This window comes from Hyperoodon ampullatus (genome assembly GCF_949752795.1).
Source record: "Hyperoodon ampullatus genome assembly, chromosome: 5".
In the NCBI taxonomy this organism is placed as follows: Eukaryota; Metazoa; Chordata; class Mammalia; order Artiodactyla; family Ziphiidae; genus Hyperoodon; species Hyperoodon ampullatus.
The window spans coordinates 35,493,256-35,516,191 of NC_136918.1; the positions used below are offsets into that span (position 1 = coordinate 35,493,256).

General features: G+C 41.8%; 3 protein-coding genes across 5 annotated transcripts in view; 2 read left to right on the forward strand and 1 right to left on the reverse strand.

Moving 5' to 3' along the window:
- The window catches only part of SENP5 (SUMO specific peptidase 5), a gene marked incomplete at its 5' end in the record, with an annotated part of 29,061 nt that extends 21,101 nt beyond the window's left edge, over positions 1 to 7,960 (forward strand). Inside the window, 4 exons of one of the 2 annotated variants that reach the window (XM_079704695.1) lie at positions 1,915 to 2,052; positions 4,692 to 4,775; positions 6,231 to 6,281; positions 7,139 to 7,960. In XM_079704695.1, coding sequence (XP_079560821.1) covers positions 1,915 to 2,052; positions 4,692 to 4,775; positions 6,231 to 6,281; positions 7,139 to 7,249 — 384 coding nt within the window. In that variant the 3' untranslated portion in view covers positions 7,250 to 7,960. The remainder of the gene's footprint in view (positions 1 to 1,914; positions 2,053 to 4,691; positions 4,776 to 6,230; positions 6,282 to 7,138) is intronic. The other variant, XM_079704694.1, reaches the window with a different exon arrangement.
- Positions 7,961 to 12,319: 4,359 nt separating this feature from the next.
- NCBP2 (nuclear cap binding protein subunit 2) lies at positions 12,320 to 18,375 on the reverse strand (the record flags this gene model as incomplete). Of its 2 annotated transcripts, none has more annotated exons than XM_079704586.1 (4): positions 12,320 to 12,561; positions 13,168 to 13,289; positions 16,336 to 16,375; positions 18,298 to 18,375. In XM_079704586.1, 4 exons carry the CDS (start codon positions 18,373 to 18,375, stop codon positions 12,490 to 12,492), a joined length of 312 nt encoding a protein of 103 aa, XP_079560712.1. In that variant the 3' UTR covers positions 12,320 to 12,489. The 2 variants fall into 2 exon arrangements, with proteins under 2 accessions (XP_079560712.1, XP_079560711.1); XM_079704585.1 differs by having other exon boundaries at positions 13,168 to 13,306; positions 16,194 to 16,375.
- A 183-nt stretch (positions 18,376 to 18,558) lies between these two features.
- Positions 18,559 to 19,350, forward strand: NCBP2AS2 (NCBP2 antisense 2 (head to head)). The gene has a single exon (XM_079705102.1). The coding sequence runs from the start codon at positions 18,603 to 18,605 to the stop codon at positions 18,900 to 18,902; it is 300 nt and encodes a 99-aa protein (XP_079561228.1). The 5' UTR covers positions 18,559 to 18,602; the 3' UTR covers positions 18,903 to 19,350.
- The last annotated feature ends 3,586 nt before the right edge of the window (positions 19,351 to 22,936 follow it).

Sequence of the window (22,936 nt, forward strand, 5' to 3'; positions counted from 1 at the left end):
GCCATCTAGAGTAGATAACCCCCCATTTCTTCTGAAGCTAAATCCTCTGATAACCAGAGGGCTTTGTGCCTACCTTCTTGTTCATACACAAGACTCAATACACAGTCTCAATACACACTCCACCTGACAAGTGAAACCTTTAACCTACACATGTTGAAGAAATGTGCTCCAAACTCAGTCTTGTTTAGACATTATCTCTCAATCCAAGAAAGCCTGTTAACCAGACTCTTCAAAATCACATCCTCTATTTTTCTATCTTAGTCACTCCACACACATCATTCTTAATTACATATATGTAATAAGGTTGTGTGTGTGCGTGTGTGAAAATTAATATATTAAAAGAAGAAAAAGATCTGGAAAGACAAACTGAAGTATATCTTTTTATCTGTATTTTGCTATTTTTATTTTAAAATTGATATATAATTAAGAAAAAAGTTTCTTTTTGAGAAAAATGTAAATTTGGTCTCATTTAATGCTGTATTTTAAATATGATTTCTTGTTTTAGATACTCAGAATTTTTGAGCTGGAAAGGACCAATTGTCCTATTTAGTATTTCCTGTCCACCTCACCTCCCAGGTTTATGGATAGAGAAACTGAAAAGCAGAAGTGGTTTGTTACAAGGTCATGTAGACTGGTAGAATATTCTTCTAGAACAGGACATTATCTGAATATCAGAAAGCAAAGAATGCTTGAGAAATAGTTTCTAAGAATCTAGTTTAAAATAGCCCTGTAGGGGCTTCCCTGGTGGCGCAGTGGTTGAGAACCCACCTGCCAGTGCAGGGGACACGGGTTCGATCCGTGATCCAGGAAGATCCCACATGCCGCAGAGCAACTAAGCCCATGCGCCACAACTACTGAGCCTGTGCTCTAGAGCCTGTGAGCCACAACTACTGAGCCCTCTTGCTACAACTACTGAAGCCCTTGTGTCTAGAGCCTGTGCTCCGCAACAAGAAAAGCCATGGCAGTGAGAAGCATGTGCACCGCAATGAAGACCCAATGCAGCCAAAAATAAAATAAGTAATTAAAAAAGAAAATAGCCCTTAATTGTTTTAACCCAGGGAATCACTAAAATACAAAAAACACCTGAGAAAAATCCACTCACTCTTTTACAGATGTTTATTGAGTACCTACTACTTTATCATCCAATCCACAACTGGGATTTTGAGTTGTATAGTGAATATTTCTAGATTTTTAAACGATATGTATTATGATATGAAGGGTTGAGTGAGGATGTAAAGGACATGAAGAATTATCAAGGCTCTTTTTCTCAGTTTCGACATCTGAGAGATTCGAGGTAGTGATAATGATAACAGCTAAGATTTATTGGCTACATATAATTTGCTAAGCACACTTTTGTGCATTTTACATTTATTGTCACTCTCAACAACTTCATAAGGTGGGTACTATTGTTATCTGTATTTTATAATTGAGGAAATCAAGGCACAGAGAAACTATGAAAATTGCCAGTCATCTGGCCAATAAGTGGCAGAGCTACAATTTGAACTTGACCAGACTTAACTTCAGAGCCTGTGATCATATTGCAAGGCTATGTTGTTTTCTAATACCACAATTCCTTCCTAAATAAGAAATTATTCTAGGTCAAATATGTGTATAAGAAAATAAGTTAGGCTTAAAAATAAGGGGCTAAGTCATACTAGGTAGTTAATAAGCACAGGTTTAGCAGGTTAAATGCAAAACAGTGCTTTCTGTATCTTCAATTTTCTTGTGTGTTTTAGCTTACTAGTTACAAACATGGGCTTTAGACTAAGATCTGGGTTCAGATTCTGGCTTCACCACTTCCTAGTTTTATGACCTTGGACAGGTCAAAGGTCAGTAAATGGAAGCTGCTGCTGTTTGTTGTTGGTTTGGAAAGCCTGTGGTGATGGCTACATTTCTTTTTCTTTTCTTGATCAGGTGGATTTGTTTAAAAAGAGTCTTCTGTTGATTCCTATTCACCTGGAAGTCCACTGGTCTCTCATTACTGTGACACTCTCTAATCGAATTATTTCATTTTATGATTCCCAAGGCATTCATTTTAAGTTTTGTGTAGAGGTAAGTTAATATTCTGCCCCCCCCTTTTTTTCCCATATATTTTGTGATTGACCAGATGGTATCTCAGCTCTAGGATAGAACAGCAGAAGTCAGTACCACAGATGATCAGTTTCTGTCATGTCATGTCAAAAATGTTGGCAGAGAAAAGGACAAGAGGAATCTCCAGGTGGGAAGAGGTAGCTGTCCACGATCTGGATCCCTCTCTGAGATACATGCCCTGTTTTGGATTTCATCAGATTTTTTTCTGTCTTTCCCTTAAAACTACATTTTGAATGTGGATAGAAATCATTTTCCTTGGTTTCTCTTAGAGCTAAAATTGGCTTGTATCTTCAAAATAACTTCTGTAGAATGTATTATAGCCAAGAGAATCAGCTGGCAAAATATTAGAGTTCAGTTAATAAGAGATCAATAAGATGGTGGGATACAAAGCAAGAAAAATCAGTATGTTTCCTGATTCTCCCGCACAGTTAGAAAATGTAAATGAAAACAAAGATTCCATTTTCAAAAGCAAAGACATGAATTACCCAGGAATATACACTAACAAAAAATGGGGACATTCTTTGAGATGAAGACTCTAAAAGTATTTAAAGGAAATCTGAATAGATGGGAAGACAGGCACACTCAGTATTGGAAGGAGATTAATTCTCCCTAAACCAGTATAAACTAATTTCTGTCCTAATCAATTTCCCAGGAGGATTTTGAATGAAACCTGATAAGCTCATCCTAGAATTCATATTGCAAAATTCATGTGCATGAACAGCTAAAATAGTTTTGAAGTAGATCAAAACTGAACAAAGGAATATTTGGTCTACTAGATGTCAAACCATGTCACAAAGTTTTAAAAATTAAAGCTATTTTAATTATATTGGTTTAGGAATAGACAAGTGGATTGGTGGAACAGCATAGAGAATCTAGAAGTAGCTCATGTCTATGTGGGAACTTAGTATATAATAAAGTTGGGGACGGACAGGCTATTCGATATATGCCATTGGGAAAATTAGCTCTCTATTTGGAAAAGTAAAATACAGGTTCTGTTTCCTACTATTTATAAGAACAAATTCCAGATGGAATAATGACCTAAATATAAAACACAAAAGAGTGTGGAAGGTCTTATACAGGACCAAAAAAAGCAAAAGACATAAAGGAACAGATTGATAAATTTGACCGTGTCATCATTTAAAACTTCTGTCTGTCATAAAGTTAAAAGGGATAGATTTGGAGAAAATGTTTGTGACATAGATAGTAGTCATCCAGAATACAAAAAGAACTCCAAATGAATAAGAAAAAGAAGGATCTAATAGGGACAAAGGATAAAATAAGTGATTTTTAGGAAAAATGCAAATAGCCATTAAACACATGGAGAGATGCTCAGCCTCACCAGAAATATGGGAAATGCAAATTAAAACTACCTCAGGGTTCCATTTTTTGCCTATTATGTTAGGAAAAGTTTGATGTTACTAAACTGGGTGTAAGAAACAGGCATTCTCAATTTCTGGTGGAGTGTATAAATTGATACAGCCACTTGGGGAACAATTGCAATTCTAAGTGCCTTATAAATTAAAAAGACACATATCCTATTACATACCAGTTCTATTTCTTGGTACATACTACATAAAAATACTTGTATATGCACACAAGAATGGGGCATACACCAGGATGTTCATTGCAGCATTACTGATAATAGTGAAAAGTCAAAACAACCTAAATTTAGCTCTACTAACAGAATAGCTAAATACATACACTGTAGTATATTCACAATATTAAACTGACCATAGCAGTTAAAAAGAATATAGTAGATCTTTGTGTCCTAATGTGGAAAGATCTCCAAGACATACTGAGTTTGGAAAAGCAAGTTGCAGAATGATACCATATATGGAAAGAAAATATGAATATGCAGATACGTGTATGTGTATATGTATGTATGTATATACAGACACATACTTGTATCTCTACATGTACATACATGCTTCTGCTCCACCTTCAGGGGGTTAATTTAATTCATGTAACCTCTGACTTCACCCTTAGAAAAGATAGGCAGAGAAAGATACACAAAGAGGTGGAGGGCATAAGGGAAAATTAGGAACTCCAGTAGGCTTCATCTTGGTAGAGATTTCAGCAGTGGACTTCACTGTATTTAGTATCCAGGATGGGTTTTAAGTATCACTTTCTAGAAGCTGAATGATACTTTTACCTGAAGCCCTCAAAAACATGGAGTATATCTAAGGCTAGAATGTTTAAATTTCATTTCAGTTATTAATGATTTCTGCCATGGGTTCCTTCCCTGTGTTGGGCATTGGCAGTAATTAAGGCTTTCTTTTTGTTTTGCCAGTATGTATTTAAGTTTCAAATTCAGCAAGTTGACTTACTCCTGGAAAAGGCTGACCATCTCATAAAAAGATCTAATTAAAGCATATACCAGTGTCCACAGTCTAAGTGCATACAGTACAGAAGGTCTGAGTCCTTCACTCTATAAAGTGAAAAAGGTCTGAAATCAAGTTCCAGCTTTAAAATCTTTAATGCATACTCTGCCCAGTGGTGGGGCCACAGCCTCCTCCTTTGCTTCTGTCTGCTGCGGGCAGGTTCCATTTTTCACCAACTGATGGAACACAGCATCTGTGTTGTGGTTTCTTTTTAACCAGAATATAAGAAAGTATTTGCTGACTGAAGCCAGAGAAAAAAATAGACCTGAATTTCTTCAGGGTTGGCAGACTGCTGTTACCAAGGTAAGTAAGTGATAAAAATGAAAACCCAGGCATGTCAAGGGGCTGGAATTGTCTAAGGGGTGGGTGTCTTTAAAAGCACATGAAGACTGATCATGAAGATACCAACAGGGAGCCTAGAGGCTGCAGGGAGGCAGCTCAGAGTAAACCTCATTCGTCACCTGGCTGCCCAATTTCCCACTGCCTGCTGGGGCAAATAAATTCAGTCATTTCATCCTGGGGGCAGCTGCTGATGATATAGTTGCTCTGTTGAAAAAAGGAAAAAAAATTTTTTTGGTGGCACCTGCCTCTTGCCTCATGGCTCTTATTTCCAGATGACTCATATAGACCCAGAGAAATACTGAAATGACTATTTGGATTCACTAAGGGAGCAAGTGCACTGGGCTGCTTTCCAGGCATTTGGGGAAGACAAGTGGCCTGAGTGCTTCAGTCTGAACAGTCTAGAAGCAGCACTATGTTTGGCCATAGACATAAAAGCTGTATGAGGGGCAGAGTGAGCAGGCCTAGCCTCTTAACCCTGTCACAAATATCAGTGTCTTCCGTTCTATGGGCACTGCTTTGTTTTCATAGTGTTTTTGTATGTATGATCTCTTTTGATCCTTACAATCTGTAAGGTAGGCAGGTCATTTAGGGATAAGAAGCTCTTTATTATAGATGAGAAAACTGAATCCTAGGTGTGAGCTTCCCCAAAGGCCATCAAAACTATTGACAGAGTGAAGTCTTTGAACTCAAGTCTAGACACTGTTAAAAAGGCAGGGTCTTGAAATAAATCTTTAACCCAAACCCAAAGGGACAAGGCTTATTTGTTTATCCTTGAACTGTACTAAATGCTAACTTCTAATCTTACGTTTTGTGTTTTAAATAACCTAGTATATTAGTTCAAACCAGAACTGAACTTGTGAATATTCTGAATTTACCCAGTAGTATATCCAGGTATTCTAAATTTAATCAGGATCTTTCATATTCCAACACTTTAGGCAGAATACAGTAACCAGTTCTTTGGAAAACATACTGCTTACCTTTACCATGTCTTTAAAAGAATAGGACAGAGTTGTGAAATATGAGATGAAAAGGGAAGACTGCCAAGCAGCATTGTTACTAAGTATTCAGAGTCCAGGCCACGTGCTGCGGTCTCTGATCCACAATTCCATTTTGATTCCATTGTCAGTGAATTGATAGCAAAACTAATTATCCAAATGGAAGTTTTAAAATAGGATTTTATTTGATTTCCCACTTCTCATATTTAGGCAAAATGTTCTAAGTTGTGGTTGATTGATAGCTCTTTTCATGGCCAGATGCCTCCATAAACTCAAACACTTTGAATACCAGAGGTACACACCAGCTGTCTTGGATACAGACAAGTTTCCTATCTCGCTCATTTTTCCATAAAAACAGCTTTTCTTATCTGAAGAGGAATACTTGGTTTTATTTTAATGATCATTTTGTTTTTCCCCTTAGTGTATTCCACAACAGAAAAATGACAGTGACTGTGGAGTATTTGTGCTCCAGGTAAAGAAATAGTTTTTTCAGTATTTATAAATTAAATTTATTGGGTTTAGGGAGGAGAAGTGGGATCCCTCTGATGTATACAGGTACTAGGTACAGATAACAGAACACTTTTCCTCCCTACCCTCCTTTGTTGTTGGGAAGCAGTAGTTTCTGCATTTTCATATATTATCATTAGGAAGAATCACCTTCTAAGGCTGAGGATGAATAACTGGTATCATCCATGTCGTATCAGAGGCTATTGGTAAGCCACATTGGAGACTGACGTGAATTTGTCTGTTTCATAGACCCTTGGCATTGGTAGTATTAACTATATTTTTCTAACCATTGGCAGGTGGTCTTTAACCACAGAGTAAAACCTAATTAGATTTTAAATAAGGGCCACATTTAAGCACTGTGCTTTCTCATGCTGTAGATCTTAGGTCTCAAAGGGCTATTGAAAAAGTGGTTATACATTTATGAAGGAAATTATATAATCCATGAATTTAGAGATTTCCGAAGATCTTGGAAGATGGGCTCACTCATATGACTCACGTTTGTAAACAAATTCAGGTTCTCACTTAAAGGCCATGTTAGGTCTGGCTGCATTCTCAGCAGGTTTCACCTTGAGAAGAATTGGAGCCCCTTCGTCGTTTTGCTTTTCACAGTATTGAGTGGGGAGGGAGGGAGAATCCCAAGACATATACTTGCCTGGAAAATTGACTATAATTTGGAGGTAAATGTTTTAAAACAGTTTTATGAGTTTAAACAAACTGTAACATTTGCCTTAGGCCCTATTCTATTAGGTGTGCATCTAGTAAAATACATTAGGCTGGTACATAACTCCACGTGCCACTTAAGTGTTTCTGGGACCTTTGCAGTACTGCAAGTGCCTCGCCTTAGAGCAGCCTTTCCAGTTTTCCCAAGAAGACATGCCCCGAGTGCGGAAGAGGATTTACAAGGAGCTGTGTGAGTGCCGGCTCATGGACTGAAACTCAGCAGGGACTCTGGGAAGTCTGACCAAGTTGGAGCAGATGGTTTGTTACTTGAATCTCCAAACACTTATTTGAATTTTTACAGATATTTCAGATCAGTGGTGTTGGGCCACTGTTGTTACCTCAAATTTATTTTCTGCCCGTACTCATTCCCCTAGTTACTATGTACTATTTTTTAATGTTCAGTTTGGTTTCATTTTTAATTTTATGGATTCTGTGTGTGTGTGTCCCCCCATATTTAATATTTATTATCCAAACGCATGCATATAGACAGAGCATGCAGTGCAGAGTATTAAAAAAAAAAAAAAAAAAGCCTAGTAGATTTGGTGCAGCTTTTGAAACTTAGTTAGATGTGAACTGAATACAGGTTTAAATTTTAATTCCAGAACCTAAAAATGCAGGATGTTTTTGATACAACGTAACTCTGAGAATAGTAGATGTTCCCTGGGGCATAAAGGGTAGCTAGAAGGGGTTTCGGACAAAGCCAGTCCTGTTTTATTTTTACCAGCAGCACCTTTCACTGACTTCCCTCTCCAAGTGAGTCACATTCCTTTTGAAGGGTGAAAAGGAAGTGGTCATAAACTGACTGGTATGTTCTATTTATGGAGGCACACTTGTAAGCACAGTGCCTGCTTTGGGAAGAGTTGATTAAGGTATGAGAAAAAGACAGCGACCTTGAGGGTCCATTTATCTTCACACATGAGAGATTTCAATCTTGGTTTTAAGAAGCATTTATAATAAATGCTTTAATCTTACAAAGGCTTTTGCTGGAACACTGATTCCCTGGATTTTTCTGGTTTTGACCCATTAAAAAATTAATACCTGTCAAAACTAGTGGTCAAACAAATGAGAATTCAGCCTTTCTAAGAGTAATTGTTTCCCATATGGAAGAAATTAAGATTTGCCAAATACCTTTCTATTTCAAGGGTATTTAAAATATAAACATTCAAAACTGAAGACTGACTTCAGGTATTTTGCACGTGGGTGGGGAGGAGAGAACAGGAAAGGTATTAAGGGAGACTTGAAACTGGGGGAGTACAGCAAACGTTGTGAGTTTTTTCCCTCTTCTCTAGTGATCTCAGCAGCATGCAGGGCTCATCTGCCTCTGCTTGACCAACCCTGAGACTCTAGCACAGGAGTCCTTTTTTTTGCTTCCATGAACCTCATCTTCTGGGGGAAGGCATAAGTGGCCCTGTCCTGATTATTACCCTTGGCTGCATTAGGATTAAGGTAATGGATCTTGCGTCTTTAATCTAACAAAGTTTTGTGATATTGGAAAGGAAAGGAAATAAGGAAAGATGCATGTTAAACTACATCTTTTCTGAACTGGGGGAGGAAAAACAACAAATGTGTATACAAGAAATTCAGAAGCTTGTACAGAAAAATACCAAGTAAGTGGCAGAAGATGCTTCGGTTTATGCCTTTTAGGTGTGAGGTGTTGAAAATAAAAAGCTAAAATGTGCAGTTTAACTTGGCCATAAGGTAGGGCTGACTGCCAGCAGTTGAGGGCGGAGTCAGAACATGTTTACATGCAGGGTTCCCATCCCCAGACATTCCAAGCACCAACACCAATGTTTACATTGTAAACAGCCCCAGCACTTTCCTGGTCCCTCAGACTCAAACTCCTTAGTATAAAACCAGGTCAGTATTTATTATTGTGCTTCAAGTCATTAAAAAGACTGATACTAGAGGCACTTTGTGCTGCTACAGGTAGGGTTGTATCAGCATTAGGAAAGGTGACAAAATGGGTTGGGTGTCTTCTTGAGGTTTTCAGGCATAATTATACAAACATGAGATTTTTCAAACCTGTATGTAAGACATTTACCATTTTTTTTTGTTTTTGGTAATGGGTAACTAGACTGTTGATTAAAAATGTCTTACACTTCAGAGCTCCGTATCTCGTATCTCACTCTCTGACAGAACGAGGCATACAGAAGAGACAGAATTGTGTTCTGGCCAAAATCTGAATGCCCGAAGTTTCAGTTGCCATTTCCTCCACTCTGAGAAATGGTCATGCTCTTAACAGGGAGGCAGAGAGAACCTAAGGTGAGCTGTCCCAAGTCCAGGGTGCCTTTCATGTCCAGTTTAGTAGGGCACCTTGAGGTACATCGTCCAGCGTGCTTTAGCTTAAATGTCAAGTCTTTTAAGTCTGGTTAAAATGTTTCTCTGTTGTTCACGAAACTTGCTTCAGCACACATAGTCGCTTTCCCCCATCTTGTGATTAGGTGCAAACCTCTATTTAGCCCAAGCCCTAAGTTTAGAATGGCCTTTATCCTGATGTTTGCAATAATGGCTTCCTTGCAACAGAAATTTTGGAAATACAGTCTGGGCTGTTGGTAGAAGAGACAGGCATTGTTTTACTCTTACTAGCTTGGCACTGAGTTGTTTGGGTGCCCTCAAGGCGGGCAGACCTTATGCTTTTCGGGTTGAGGGCAGGCCTTATCAGACTAAAAGCTGCTTATGATGTGCCTTCAACAAGCTGCTCAGTCCTCTCCATCAGCAAATTTACCAGTCTGTAGTTGCTTTTATCCTTTTGTTAAATCTATAGCAATGAACGTAGATTTAGTTCAACTTTTAGTTAAGTTCTCTCAAGAATCATAGAGAACCAACCTTCTCTTAAGGAAGGGATGCACTTAAGGGAGAAGCAGCAGTTGCTGCCAGTAATCCCCAAATCATTTTTTTTGGCTTTGCATTTTATTTTCTACTTATCATTGAATATGATTAACATTGGTCACCTTGAATTCATAGTTGGAACAAAATAACAGACCTAACTGGGACACAGCCAGCACTAGCCTAAGTTGAGCTGCCCCTTTTCTCTGCAGTTGTGGTATGCTACTTCCCTGGGTTAGAAGGAATAATTGGGAGCTCTGGGTGAATCAGACTCTTCAGGCGAGAACCAGTGTGTTAATAGTGTGAATTAGATATCCTGCTGATTACCTGCTCTGCTTGTTATGCAACTGAACTAATCAGCAGGTGTAAAGCACATACTTTGTTATGTGCTAGGCTCTGCCTCCTGGCCTGTAGATAATTAAGAAGACCTAGGGAATGCCATCAGAAGTGCTAATTGTATTTGGGTGTTAACAAAAGCAGATCTAGACAAGCTGTCCACTTAAATGGTACCTTTTGGTTAGAAAAAAATTATTTAAAGATTGTGATCATGTAAAAAATCACTCAAACCTTCTAGCAAAAATATTTTTTTGAAAAATAAACTAAATGCCTTTATAAATGTGTGTTCTCTTGTGTTGGATAAAATGTACTCTGTTTGGTAATTTTTCCCAGTGACATACCAGTCACGAAAAGGCTCATCTATTAACAGTGACCAGTGTGGGCTCTAAGCAGCCCACCCTGTCCATTAGTAGCATTTTTTGCAATGATGGAAATGTTCTGTATTTGCATCCTACAAATTCCATTATCTACAACAGCCATTAACCACTGGTGGCTATTGAGCATCTGAAATGTAGCTAATGTGACTGAGGAACTGAGTGTTTTAGTTCATTAGCTACATGTGGCTAGCATATTAGTAACTGTCAAATTAAAATGGACATGCAAATTCTGCATACTATTCATAGATTTCCCCCCAAAATGTCTTCCAGAGTAAAGAGTGCTTCAATGTCATTATCGGTGAGGAAACACAGACAATGATAAGTTGGTCCAATTTTATTGAAATCTGTTACAGAAGACAATTCAAATAGGAACCACTGTGGTTTTAACGCCTATAGAAATCTGAGTTACGTTTTACTGCAAAATATAAAATACATTAATTCAAACTACAGTGTACAAAGATTTTAATAATGAATTGTATGTCCTCATTAAATTAGATATTTGCAAATGTCTTCCTAAATACAACTAATTTAGAGATATCTTTTAAAGTTCAAATAGCCAGTTTAAATTTGAGAAAACATACACTTACTGTAACATGAAAGATGTTCAATTGAGATACTTCAGTCCCAACTTCACAAACTACTGGAAACTAATTAGGAGATACTTTGTTGCTAGATGAAAAAATATCACTTACATCAGGGAAAATTATATTAGACTACCAGTGTAAAATGAGCAATAGTTCACATAATATTAGAGAAATTCTCTCTTGCCTTACAAATGCAAAACAAATCCTCCAGACTCCCTTCTCTGTAGAGACCACCAGCTCACTACCCAGGCTCTGAAACTCACCACAGCTAGTTAGGGAAAAAAACAAAACAGACTTCAGTATGAGAACGAGCCAAAACATTTCCCGAGGGAAGCATTTCTGATTTTTTGTTAGGCATTCTCTCTTGATCTTTAAGCTCTTTTTTAAAAAACAAAACAACCCCACTTTAAGCTCTTTTTTAAAAAACAAAACAAACAACCCCACTCAATTCCCAAGATCAGTTTGAAAATGAAAAAAATAGATCTGCTGGCTCTCACAGCAACCTTCTTCATGTCAAGGCACTGATTTAACTCACATCTCCTGATATTTCCTCCCCATTTTCTACTGACAGCATTCCCCCCCTGCCCTTAGAGTAGTTGAGGTTCCCTCTAATACAGACCCTTGTGTTTTTTTTAGCATTAGCTAAAACATATTTTGAAAAATGTGTTTAGTAAATACCCTTCAAGTCCTGACCTAATTTCCTGATATATAAAGCACATAAGAAGTGGTGTCCCCTGCGACTGTCTAAGGCTTACCAACTATTTAGGAAGTTCCCTTGACTCTAAGTTTGCCTTTAGAGGTTAAAATTCAACATAGAAAAAAATTCAGTTATCAAAATCTATTCCTAATTTAGAGTAAAGCTACATTACATAGCAAAACTCCACTTATTAAACTTTATCTCATGCAAACTTAAAATTTTAAAAATAGTAATTCCAGGCCCCACGATAGACCATGAACCTACTTAGATACAAACATGGTAAACACTTAAAAAATTTTTTTCCAATCTTCCTAAAAGAAGTGTGTTTTGGCTGATAGAGCAACATTACACATGAAGGCTGTTGCTAAGGAACATGATTTTTGACCTGGTAACAGAAATCATTCTGGTAATGTGACACACAACCAAGATGCTAAGACTACAGAATTAAAGGCATTCTTTTGGATTCTGTCCTTTAATAATTTTTTTAAGTGGAAAACCATGAAGAGCCTTCCAGCTCAGCAGAGACATATTAAATAAAGCTTGGTAAAAACAGGCAGGTTCGCAGACCTTGGGAATGCACATCAAATTCAACAGGCCAAAGGAGTGAGTTTTTCATGACAGGGCTCTCACCACTCACGGGGTTTGGGCCAGTTTTCCATAACCTCCTCTCCCAGCGTCGTAGTCCTGACGATACTCATCTCGTACCTTAATTGAAAAGAACGTGTTACAGTATAGAGAAGATGAGTGTAACAAACGTGCTTCCTAAAATGTGTCAAATAACTAAGCCTTTTCAGATGTCATGATGTGAACATTTCAAGCAGAACAGAACATAATTTTAAGTAATTGATAATATAGCTCAACTGCCCTGCAAAATTATTTAAGACTACTTAATGGTGTTTTACCAAACACCGGGTTCATACTCAGCATTCAAAGATAGCACGTTGTAAAGAATAAACTATTTTAAAATAAAAATGTAAAAGTCATTTTAGTGCATTTTGCTTTTGTTCAACACTCTTGGCATGTGGAGAACATTTAGCCCCTAGCAGAAGTCCAATAATGGTTGCTTGTGATGTAGATAATATATTATTTAATGGTTTTTAAAAATAATTTACCATCGCTTCTCGGCCTTTTGGCTAAGGTCAAGTATAAAAATAATTTACCATCCCCAATGGGTGGTTTTCAGATTCACTTCAAGCCAAGGTTATAGGCACAAAGTTATTTTCAAAAGAGCAAATACAGATTGACAAAACACTTGTCATTTAGGACTGGAATCCCAGGCAAAGGCTGAACCCAGAGAACCTTTCTGCATACCTGGCCCCCAGAACGCCCACGGCCATACTGCCTGCCCTCCTTAAAGCCTGCGTCCCAGTCTGTGCGAATGATCCGGTCATCCAGACGAGTTCCATTTATGTACCGCATGGCATTTTCTGCATCTGCTCTTAAATAGTACCTTAATTATAATTATTAAGGAATTAGCATTTCTCCAGATATTTTTGTAAACAGAGGAAGCAACATCTAAATGAAGCTGAGTTGAGAAAAAGTACAAAAACTAATCCAACCAGATGGAGTTCAAAGACAATAATTTGTCTTGCACAGGCCTGTTTGAGGTTGGTCCAGAAGCAGTCAAAAATGACACTTATCTGTGGCTACACTGATGATTTTTTGGATAATCCTGTTAAGTATGTGGTTCCACTGTCTCCATATTTTGGTTTGCAAAATATAAAATATGTTCAGTGCAGGTTTTAACCACGAACTGTTAACCAAGAAAACAACAGCATCTTTGGGTTCCCTGAATATGAAGCTGTATATTCAGGAACCTTAAAAAGAGGTCACGGTACATATGAATTGCCATTGCATTTCATTAGAAGGAAACACTCAAAATATCACTCACATTAGTAGTTCCAAACCAGATCTACTACATCTGTCTTTGGGGTGCTATTAAAAAAAAAAATCTCTGTAAGTAATACTTATGATCATTAGCTGGGTTTAGGAAATACTGATGTGGACTTTTTCCCCTTGTCTTTAATTACACAGGTAGGGAAACACTGAAATTCCAGTGTCAGCGTCTACACAATGCCTAGCACACAGTGGGCATTCAATAATTTTTTGTTGAATGAAATAAATGCTAAAGGGCAAACTGAGGAAAAAACACTAACAATGAACGGTAGCCTTTCTTTCAGGTATTTGCCATCATGATTGTTGATCTCTGACCTTCAAGGCAGATGCAAAAACACTCCAGTTCTTAGAGACTGGTTATTATCTAGTATTTTCTTTGCCTTTTCTGTCCCCTGTGAACTATTTTACAGTATTGGCACCAGAGGCAAAAGTAAAACCTAGGCACTCGTCCCTCGTATCTGAAGGAAGAGTGGAAGAAGCTTGCAGAATCCAGAAATCAGATACCGAAATCAAAAGTGGGCAATAGGTTCAAAAGTGGGGCTTCTGGGACTTCCCTGGTGGCGCAGTGGTTAAGAATCCGCCTGCCAATGCAGGGGACACGGGTTCAATCCCTGGCCCAAGAAGATCCCACATGCTGCAGAGCAACTAAGCCCATGCGCCTCAACTACTGAGCCTGCACCCTAGAGCCCACGAGCCACAACTACTGAATCCCATGCGCCGAGAGCCCGTTCTCTGCAACGGGAGAAGCCACCGCAGTGAGAAGCCCGCGCACCGCAATGAAGAGTAGCCCCTGCTCGCTGCAACTAGAGAAAGCCTGGGCACAGCAACGAAGACCCAACGCAGCCAAAAATAAATAAATAAATTTACATATTAAAAAAAAGGGTTTCTGGTTCAAGCTGATAGAGCACGTTTTCTCTTTACTTCTCAAGGCACCCATTAAAACGAAAGAAACACATATACAAAGAGAAGAGACCATAAGCAGACTAGAGATTCAACAGAAGGTGAAGAGTACTAGTGGATGAAACAAAGTCACAGTGCGAAATACTCTTGAAAGGGCTTAAAGGAGACAGCAAGCCCAGGAGGCTTTTTTTTTTTTTTGCGGTACGCGGGCATCTCACTGTTGTGGCCTCTCCTGTGGCGAAGCACAGGCTCCGGACGCGCAGGCTCATCGGCCATGGCTCACTCGGCAGGCGGACTCTCAGCCACTGCGCCACCAGGGAAGCCCCCAGGAGGCTCTTAATTCCAAGTTGAATAACAAGTGAGGCTGCATATAGGGTTTAATTAAAGGTGTCTATGTGGGGAAAAGACCTGTTAACAGAAAGGCATTTAATCCCAGGCAAATAAAAATAAAATGATAGGGATCTGAACTGTCTGGAGGAACTAGGGCATTGTCCTTAACACTAGCAAGCCAAATAAAATCCCTTTTCATTCTAGCATTTGAGAAACCCACATGTCCCAAAGGCAAGGCAGCAACTTAAGAAGTGCTGCCTGGGGACTTCCCTGATGGTATAGTGGTTAAGACTCTGCTCCAAGCGCAGGGGGCCCGGGTTTGATCCCTGGTTAGGGAACCAGAGAGGCAACGAAGATCGTGTGCTGCAACTAAGACCCGGCACAGCCAAATAAATAAATTAATTTAAAAAAAAAAAAGTAGTTCTGCCTAGATCCACATAGTCTTTTTTCCCCTAATTATGATCAGAAACCCAGGGATCACCAGAAACTGAAGGAAATTTTATGGCATAAATGCAACCAAAAGAAACAATTCAGGGCACAGAAAAGAAAATTCAAGACACGGTAGATCAGGTCTGGAAAATTTCTCAAACAAAATGACCAAAAAATATTAGTTAAACAAAACATCAAAGGATAAATCCAGAAGGTCCAATATCTGGAGAGTTTCCAGGGAGAGAATAAATGGTCGCAAGTAAATATAGCTTTGGTTTTGACCTATAAAATCAAGCTATATACATCTACATAATGAAATACTATACAGTTGTTTTAAAAAGAGATCTACATATGCTAACATGAAGCAATTTCTAAGATAGGTGAAAAAAAAATGAATGCATGCAGTACGCTACCCCACATCCATAGGATTACTTCTGGAAAGACCCACGAGACTCATAACTGATTGTCTCTGGACTTAGAATGGTATAGGGCTTTTATTTTCACTACGCTCTGGACTTTTTGAAACACCATAAGCATTTACATCTTCAAAGATTATTTTTCTTAATCAACTATGAAAAAAGAATGGATTTCAGAAAGAATGTTAATGTTACTAGCTTTCCCAGTGTAAGAGTATAGGCACATTGGACAGAAGGAAGGAGAGGCAGAGATAAGTGGAGGGATGCTAATCAATGAATATCCTCACTCATCTTGTAAAACAGGGTACCAGCCACTCTGGGCCCCACCTCTGGCCAACAGCTACATCAAACACACAGGAAGGATACTCCACAAAGCAGAACCCACATGCTGTTTTCTTCATTTTATCCAGGCCCATGATGATTTTCTTTATGTCACCACTTTTGCTGAAGAGTTCATAGATTTGTTCTTCAGTTGTATAAAAGGAAAGATTTCCAACATACAATGTACAGCTTTTCTTCAGTAATTTTTCCTGTTCTTCATTGTCACCCTAGAATTTCCAAGAGCAAAGTGAAAAAAGAAAGGCACAAAACAATGTGAAGCATATGCTCCAAGTTATATTTTTTTAAAGCATGAATATACATGGATACCACACACAAGAAACAGGTAATATGTCTGCCTCTAGGGAGAATCAAGGGACTGCAAGTCAGATCTCCATGTATGGAAGTCTCATTTAATTCTCAGAGCTGAATGAAGTAGGTCCTAATTTATTATCCTCATTCTACCTGAGGGAAGACAGTTAAGTAGCTTCTCCAGGGTCACACATCTAATCAGTAGTTGTAGCTGGAATCCAAACCCAGTCTTATCCCCAATCCCATACTTCCTTAAAAGTTCACAGGACAAGAGTCATTTTAACGATACATTAAAAACAGGTTTTCCAGGACTCTGGAATGAGACATTAAATAAAGCAGATTCACTTTATTACTGCTGTTACTGATTTGTTAAAATTATGGTCAAGAAGCATTTTCCTTTTTCCTTCTTTTCTCACACATATAAGTCATGTCCCACCAAACCGCCTACAGTTTAGGACAACTGGTATAAGTACTTATTTAAGGTATGATAATAATGTGGATCCCATTCAGGAAACACTGTAGAAATTCTACAAGACAGTATCTTACTACTATCTAAATGAAGCTATAGGCTTTAGACTGCAGAGATAAACAACAGCAAAAGTTGAATCCTTTCACTGTTTTAATCTTGCAGGATGCTTGAAATTCATGATGGTTATGATGTGGAACTTTCTAAAGTAATGAGACCTGTAAAAAGTGATAGAATGAAAAATCATGCCTGGCATACAGTAAGCATTTAAAAACAGTTGACTGCGTGAAAATCTAAGATCCTTCTCAATTTGACCTCAAATTTCCATTTCCCTACCCTACTAATGCATTTTAAACATTCTCCACACCCACCTTCTTCTGTATGTGACCCCTCCTTTCCCCGTCACAGGGAATTTCCTGAATCCTCACAGCCCCTCCCTTCCCACTCATCATTTCTGCCTAGATTATGATCACTTACCTCCACTGTAAATCTGTACATTTACAGTCCTTCCATTTACAATCCCACAATCCCTAGAGGACTATGAAGTCTTAGGGTGTGGAAACTGTCTTCCCTCCCTAAGGTTTAGCAGAAGGCTTCAGCAACAGCACTCAATACAAATTTACTAAACCACCACTAGTTAATGAGTGTCAGTCACCTCCACCCCATCCCCGCCTTTGCTGATACTGAAGAACCCACCTTTAATATCTGTAGGCCTCCCCCTTTTCCACAGAATCCGCTGTGACGTGGGCCAAACGAAAATTTCCCTCTTCTGAAACCCAGCAGTTCTCCGATCTTGACATCCAGACACTTAACATGCTGGTCCCCCTCCACACTCCAAGGGCTCCCAAAAGGTGGAGGCAGGGCTCAACTGTGTCTGCCACTCACCACGTACAACTTGTGGAGGGCCGTTTAACTAGCCCAAGGAAAGGACGCGAAACGCCAAAGCGCAGTTTGGCTGATGTAATTGAAAATTTTAAAATAATTAAAAGCCCCGGTATCTGGGTCAGGATGGCGCCTCCACATGCTCCACGTGTCAAAAAGACACCGCTTTCCCTCATCACAAAGTCACCTTCCCGCGGCACCGTTCGGGAAAACGTGAGACGCCACTACTACTGCCGCCCGTCTGCACTGCCCCGGGATCAGGCAGCGGCTGCTAGGGAATGTGAGAGCGAGCCTCAAATTCCCTGCCTACGAGAGAAGAGGATTCAGTGATATCCAAACGCCCTTCCAGAATCCATTCCCCAGCAGGCACCGAGGCTTCCCTTCGCGTTTCGGGATACCAGGGAATGGGAGACGACACAATGAGACAAGAGCAAACCAATTCTCAGCCTTCTGGCCCGGGGCCTCCCCTTCTCGCTGCCCCGCTTGCCTCACCCGGAAGTGCTGGTCCCGGTACTGGCTCAGCTCGACGTAGGAGTCGCTGCGCAGCGCCTTCAGGAGGCCACCCGACATAGTGCACAGATTTCAGCCGAGGACGCCGCCACTGCGAGAAAAACGAAGCCGCCCCGGCGGTAGCGGAACCGGAAACGCTCGGAGGCTGCTGCGGAAAGTCGAAATCCCGTGCTCCAATCCCAGCGCGGCAGTGTCGTCACCTGGCGGCGCCGGCGCAGAGGTCCGTAGTCAGGTGTCGCCGATCAGAAGTGAGAGCAGCGTGCTCTGGGTTCCGGGACGCTCCGAGGATGATTCTACGGCGGCTGCTGGCCGCCCTGTTGCACAGCCCGCAGCTGGTGGAGCGTCTCTCTGAGTCATGGCCCATCCGGCGTGCGGCGCAGCTCACCGCCTTCGCACTGCTGCAGGCCCAGCTACACGGGCAGGACGCGGCCCGGCGCCTGCGAGCCCTCGCGGCAGGGGCCGCAGGCTCCCTGGGCTGCCGCGCTGCCCGCTTCAGAGACACCTTCATTCAGGAGCTACGCCGCAGCCTCCGGGAACGCCCGCGGCCACCACCAGGTAGCCAGAAGGGCCCGGGAGCAAACCCCTAAACCCAGGCCGGGCCGAGTCGAGGTCGCCTGCTTTCCCTTCTGGGCTCGACACCGGCCTCGGCGCTAAGAAGTCATCCCGGACACTACGCACGGCTTGGAATCCTGACTCAGATGGTCCGCCTACAGAGGTCCCGCTCATCAGAGATCCCAGGCCAAACCGACACCCCCGGTGAAGGAAGCCCTGTGATCGGACGGGTCACAGCGTATGAGGAAAGCCCCCGAAGCCTGACAGAAGTAAAGACTGGGCCCTGATACCCCGCGCGGGCAGAGAGCCATGGACCAAAGTACAACCGGAAAGAGGGTCTGCCCTCTGAAATAGGACTAAAACTAGTGATGGATGCTGCTGCCTCTGCACTGATATAGCAGGACACTACTTCCAGGGGAGATCCTGGATGAAAAGACAATCCTGCAGTTGCCAAAATCCTCTGATTAAATGTGAGCTGAGTAATGGGTATTGTTACCGGACAAGGTTCTTTTGCCCCATGCGTAGCAAGCCAAACGCTGAGATGCAGAGGTTTGCAGCAAAGATAGGGTTAACTCTCAAGGCAGCCAAGGGAGGAGGAGAACTAGTCTCAAATCTGTCTTCCCCAAGGCAAGGGGCTTCGGGTATTTTGGGGATAAAGAATAACCGGGCGGCCTGAGACGTGGGGAGCGTGGGGAAAGGTGATTGGAGAAAGGTGTGATCATTGTAGTTCTGCACAGGTGTAACTAAGCCACATGCATCTGCAGCTTGAAAAATGGAGGCTCTTAGCACCACCTGCCTCTGCCGGTGGAGTTTTCGGCCCTCTGATGTCAAAAGGTCAGGAGCATGCCCAGAGCTTGAACTAGACACAGCCAAGTGCAAATTCCTGGAAAACAACTCCATCAAACATCTTATTGTTTAGGCTGTGTGCTGCTTGGAGGCCTTGTGAGTCTTAAAATGACCTTGATTAGTGAAGGCAGGTGAAATGGATTGACTCATTACCCATGGTTTCAGTGTGAGCGCCTACTTCTCTGGCAAGGTGGATTAGGATTCCTGGGGACTTGTAGGTCCATGGTAATAGTAGTTAGCACATATTGAGTACTTACTCTGTACTGGGCACTTGCTAATTGCACTCTGTGTGGGTTATCTCCTTACGACAACTTTCATAGGAGGAAGTATAAGGCTACTTAAGTTGCCCAAGGCCTTACAGAGTGGAATGTGAATACTGGTGTTTGACTCTAGGGCCCATGTCCCTAATCACATTTACCCTGCAGCATTTACCCTGACCTTCAATGCCTACCTTCCCTGCCACCAACCACCATCATCACTGGGTGTTAGGACAACTGCCTACCATGGAACAAGCTACCTGGATTCTTTGTCCCTATTTTAGAGGATCTGGGATGCACTCTAAAGACTATGCTCCAGCTAACAAACCCATGATTAGGAAATCCATTGTATGCATTGATTGTCTCTAATCAGGCTACACAGTTTATCATGCAATCTAGAAAGCTCGAAGCCCAAGAAGCTTTTAGGCTGGTGACCACTTTATACTCTGGCATTCTGATAGTCACTGGATAGGGTGGAGAAGCAAAAGCAGCCTGTCCTCCACTTTCCTAATGGTCAAAGTTCTGATTTGACATTCCATCCTCCAGTCTTCCCATCAGAGGGGCTTCTATTTAATCCTCTGAGGGCAGTGTCCCACTCTTCTAATGACAGAGTTCTAATTTGGCATCCTACCCTCCTGTCTTCCCTCCCAGACCAGAGGCAACTCACTGGACTCTCCTTTGACCTTGGCAGTGAGGAGCCAGAGGAGCTTGTTTATTCTACTGCCTTGTTTGCCTCATTGGTTTCAATCCCTTGGTCTCTGGATCTGAATATCAGAGCAGCAGAATGTTAGCAGTCCCCAGCCCAATCCCTTACCCTCAACATAAACAAGCACACTCACAGTTGGGTCTTTTTCTAGACTAGCAGAGACAGAAAGGAAGCAGTGCAGGAAGCAATGAAGCTTCTAGACAAGCTGGCTATTTGGTAAGAAAGGAAGGAAAACAAGAAATGAAGGCAGTTTATTTTTGGGGAAGAAGCGTGCAGGAACTAAGTTCCCTCCGTTTTTGTAAAAGGAGCCTGAGAGCAGAGAGAGAGAACTGAGTCCTTTCTGCTCCAGCTAGAGGAGATTTGGATGTCCTCCCCGCTTTGTTGGAGAAGCCTCCAGTGTTCGTAGTCAGTGGCTTGTCATCCCACCAGGTACCCTATTACTAAAGAAACAGACCAAATTCTTCCCACCATCCCCAGTGGCAACAATCTCCCAACATACCTTTCAGGCTGTTCCGAGCTTTGTCAGAAAGTGAAGCAGGGAAGTAACTCATTCCACTATCCTACAGGACAACTCCAAATCACCCCTTGGTGCCACACAAATCTAGATACCAACACTTTACAGACAAATCTGTTAGAGGTCAGATCACTACAGTCTACACAGACTGCTACACCAACAGCTCCTCCAGGGAATTCTGAGGTTGTGAACCCAACTGGGGAAGGGAAGAGAAGTCCCAAGAAGCCCAGAGGATTTTGGGACCTTCGAATCTGGGGTGTCTCAAGGTGGCACTTGGTTTTATCTGTTGGGCAGAAAAGCCATCTTTGGCTGCAAAGTAAGTGCTGTCGGGTCCCAGAGATGATGCTGAGCACTACAGGCAGGAAGACCAACCTGAAGTTTGTAACAAACCAACCAAAACAACAATGAACTGTCATGAACAGGTACTATAGAGCTTTAAAGAGGGAAATATCCGCGAGTGTGCCACAGCCAGCTCAGGAGAGAGATCCTTGGCATCTCCTCCCAAGTTGAGTAACATCATTTTAGTAGTTTGAAATCAGCCATGGTGAGAGTATTTACACCGCACAAATCGGAAAACACTACAAATGGGGGCTAGTTTGCCCTTAGAGAACGGGTTGCTAAACACTTACTAGCATGGCACTGACTTTCCTCTCCCTTAGGGTTGGAGTCCTGAGCAAAGTGTGGCACTAGGACCCTAGCAGCAGTCGCAGAGCAGCTTGCCTGTGGTGGGTGGAGCTTTGAGATGACTCGAGGCTTTAGCCAGCGGAAGGCGGGGCTAGAAAAGCGCTCAGGTTTGGTCGGTCGTATAGGTTTGGCCGCCTGCTCTGTGCTCCTCCAGCATGCTGCTCTCAGTGGCCTGGGTGCCTCTTGTTCTCACGAGACGGCAGGGGCGTGAGGAGGGAGAACGAGGACAAGCTTAGGGCCACAGGCCCTCGTGTTCCCAGCGGACCGGGCGGGGGTGCCCTGTGTTGTGAGGAGCAACACGCCCCCGTCTGATGGCTTCCACCAGGGCGGCAGGTGTGGGTTTGGCCCGGGGTCTGCTCTCCATCCTGTGAAGGGGCTTCAGACAGAAGCTTTGAGCTTGGAGAGTGACCAGACCACATTTAAGGTTTTGTGCTCAAGCGCCACCAGATACTGACTGAGCCTTCTATCTCCATTCCCACTGGGGCCAACTGAGAAGGGAGAACATCTGGGCTCCTTGATCCCTCAAGGGTGAGATGCAGAAACGTTCCATCAGCTCTCTCAGGGACAGGAGTAAGAGAGTGGGCGGGGAGAAAAGTTCCAGAACTACTTTTTTTTGGTGATAACCAAGCACTGAGACGGTAGGCCCTGAAGTGCCATTAAATACGCCACACCCACTTCTATGCTTACAGAGCTTTGGGAGAGACATGCCTGTCTGACCAGGGAACATGTGCTGCAGACCCAGGAATAACACAGTGTTAGCTGGCAGACACCACAGAGACCTTCTGATCCATTGTACAGATTGGAAAACTGAGGCTGGGTGAGGGGAAGGGGCTTTCCTAAGATTACGTAGAGTCCGTGTGTAGCAGGCCAGGGACGAGAACTAACTCCTCTGAATATGAGCTACCTGCTCTTTCTACATCACTACACTGCCTCCTTCCAGGTATCTAGGAAGCCAAAGGGTTGTCATGACAGCCAGAGGTAAGGCATCCTGGAAGGTTTGGGGGGAGTCATTCAGGAAAGTCATTAGGAGATTGTTGTCTCCTTTCACAGTCAGGCGCTATT

What these genes read in the sequence shown, in the direction of transcription:
- NCBP2AS2 (XM_079705102.1), top strand. Translation starts at nt 18,603, where the DNA reads ATGATTCTACGGCGGCTGCTGGCCGCCCTGTTGCACAGCCCGCAGCTG.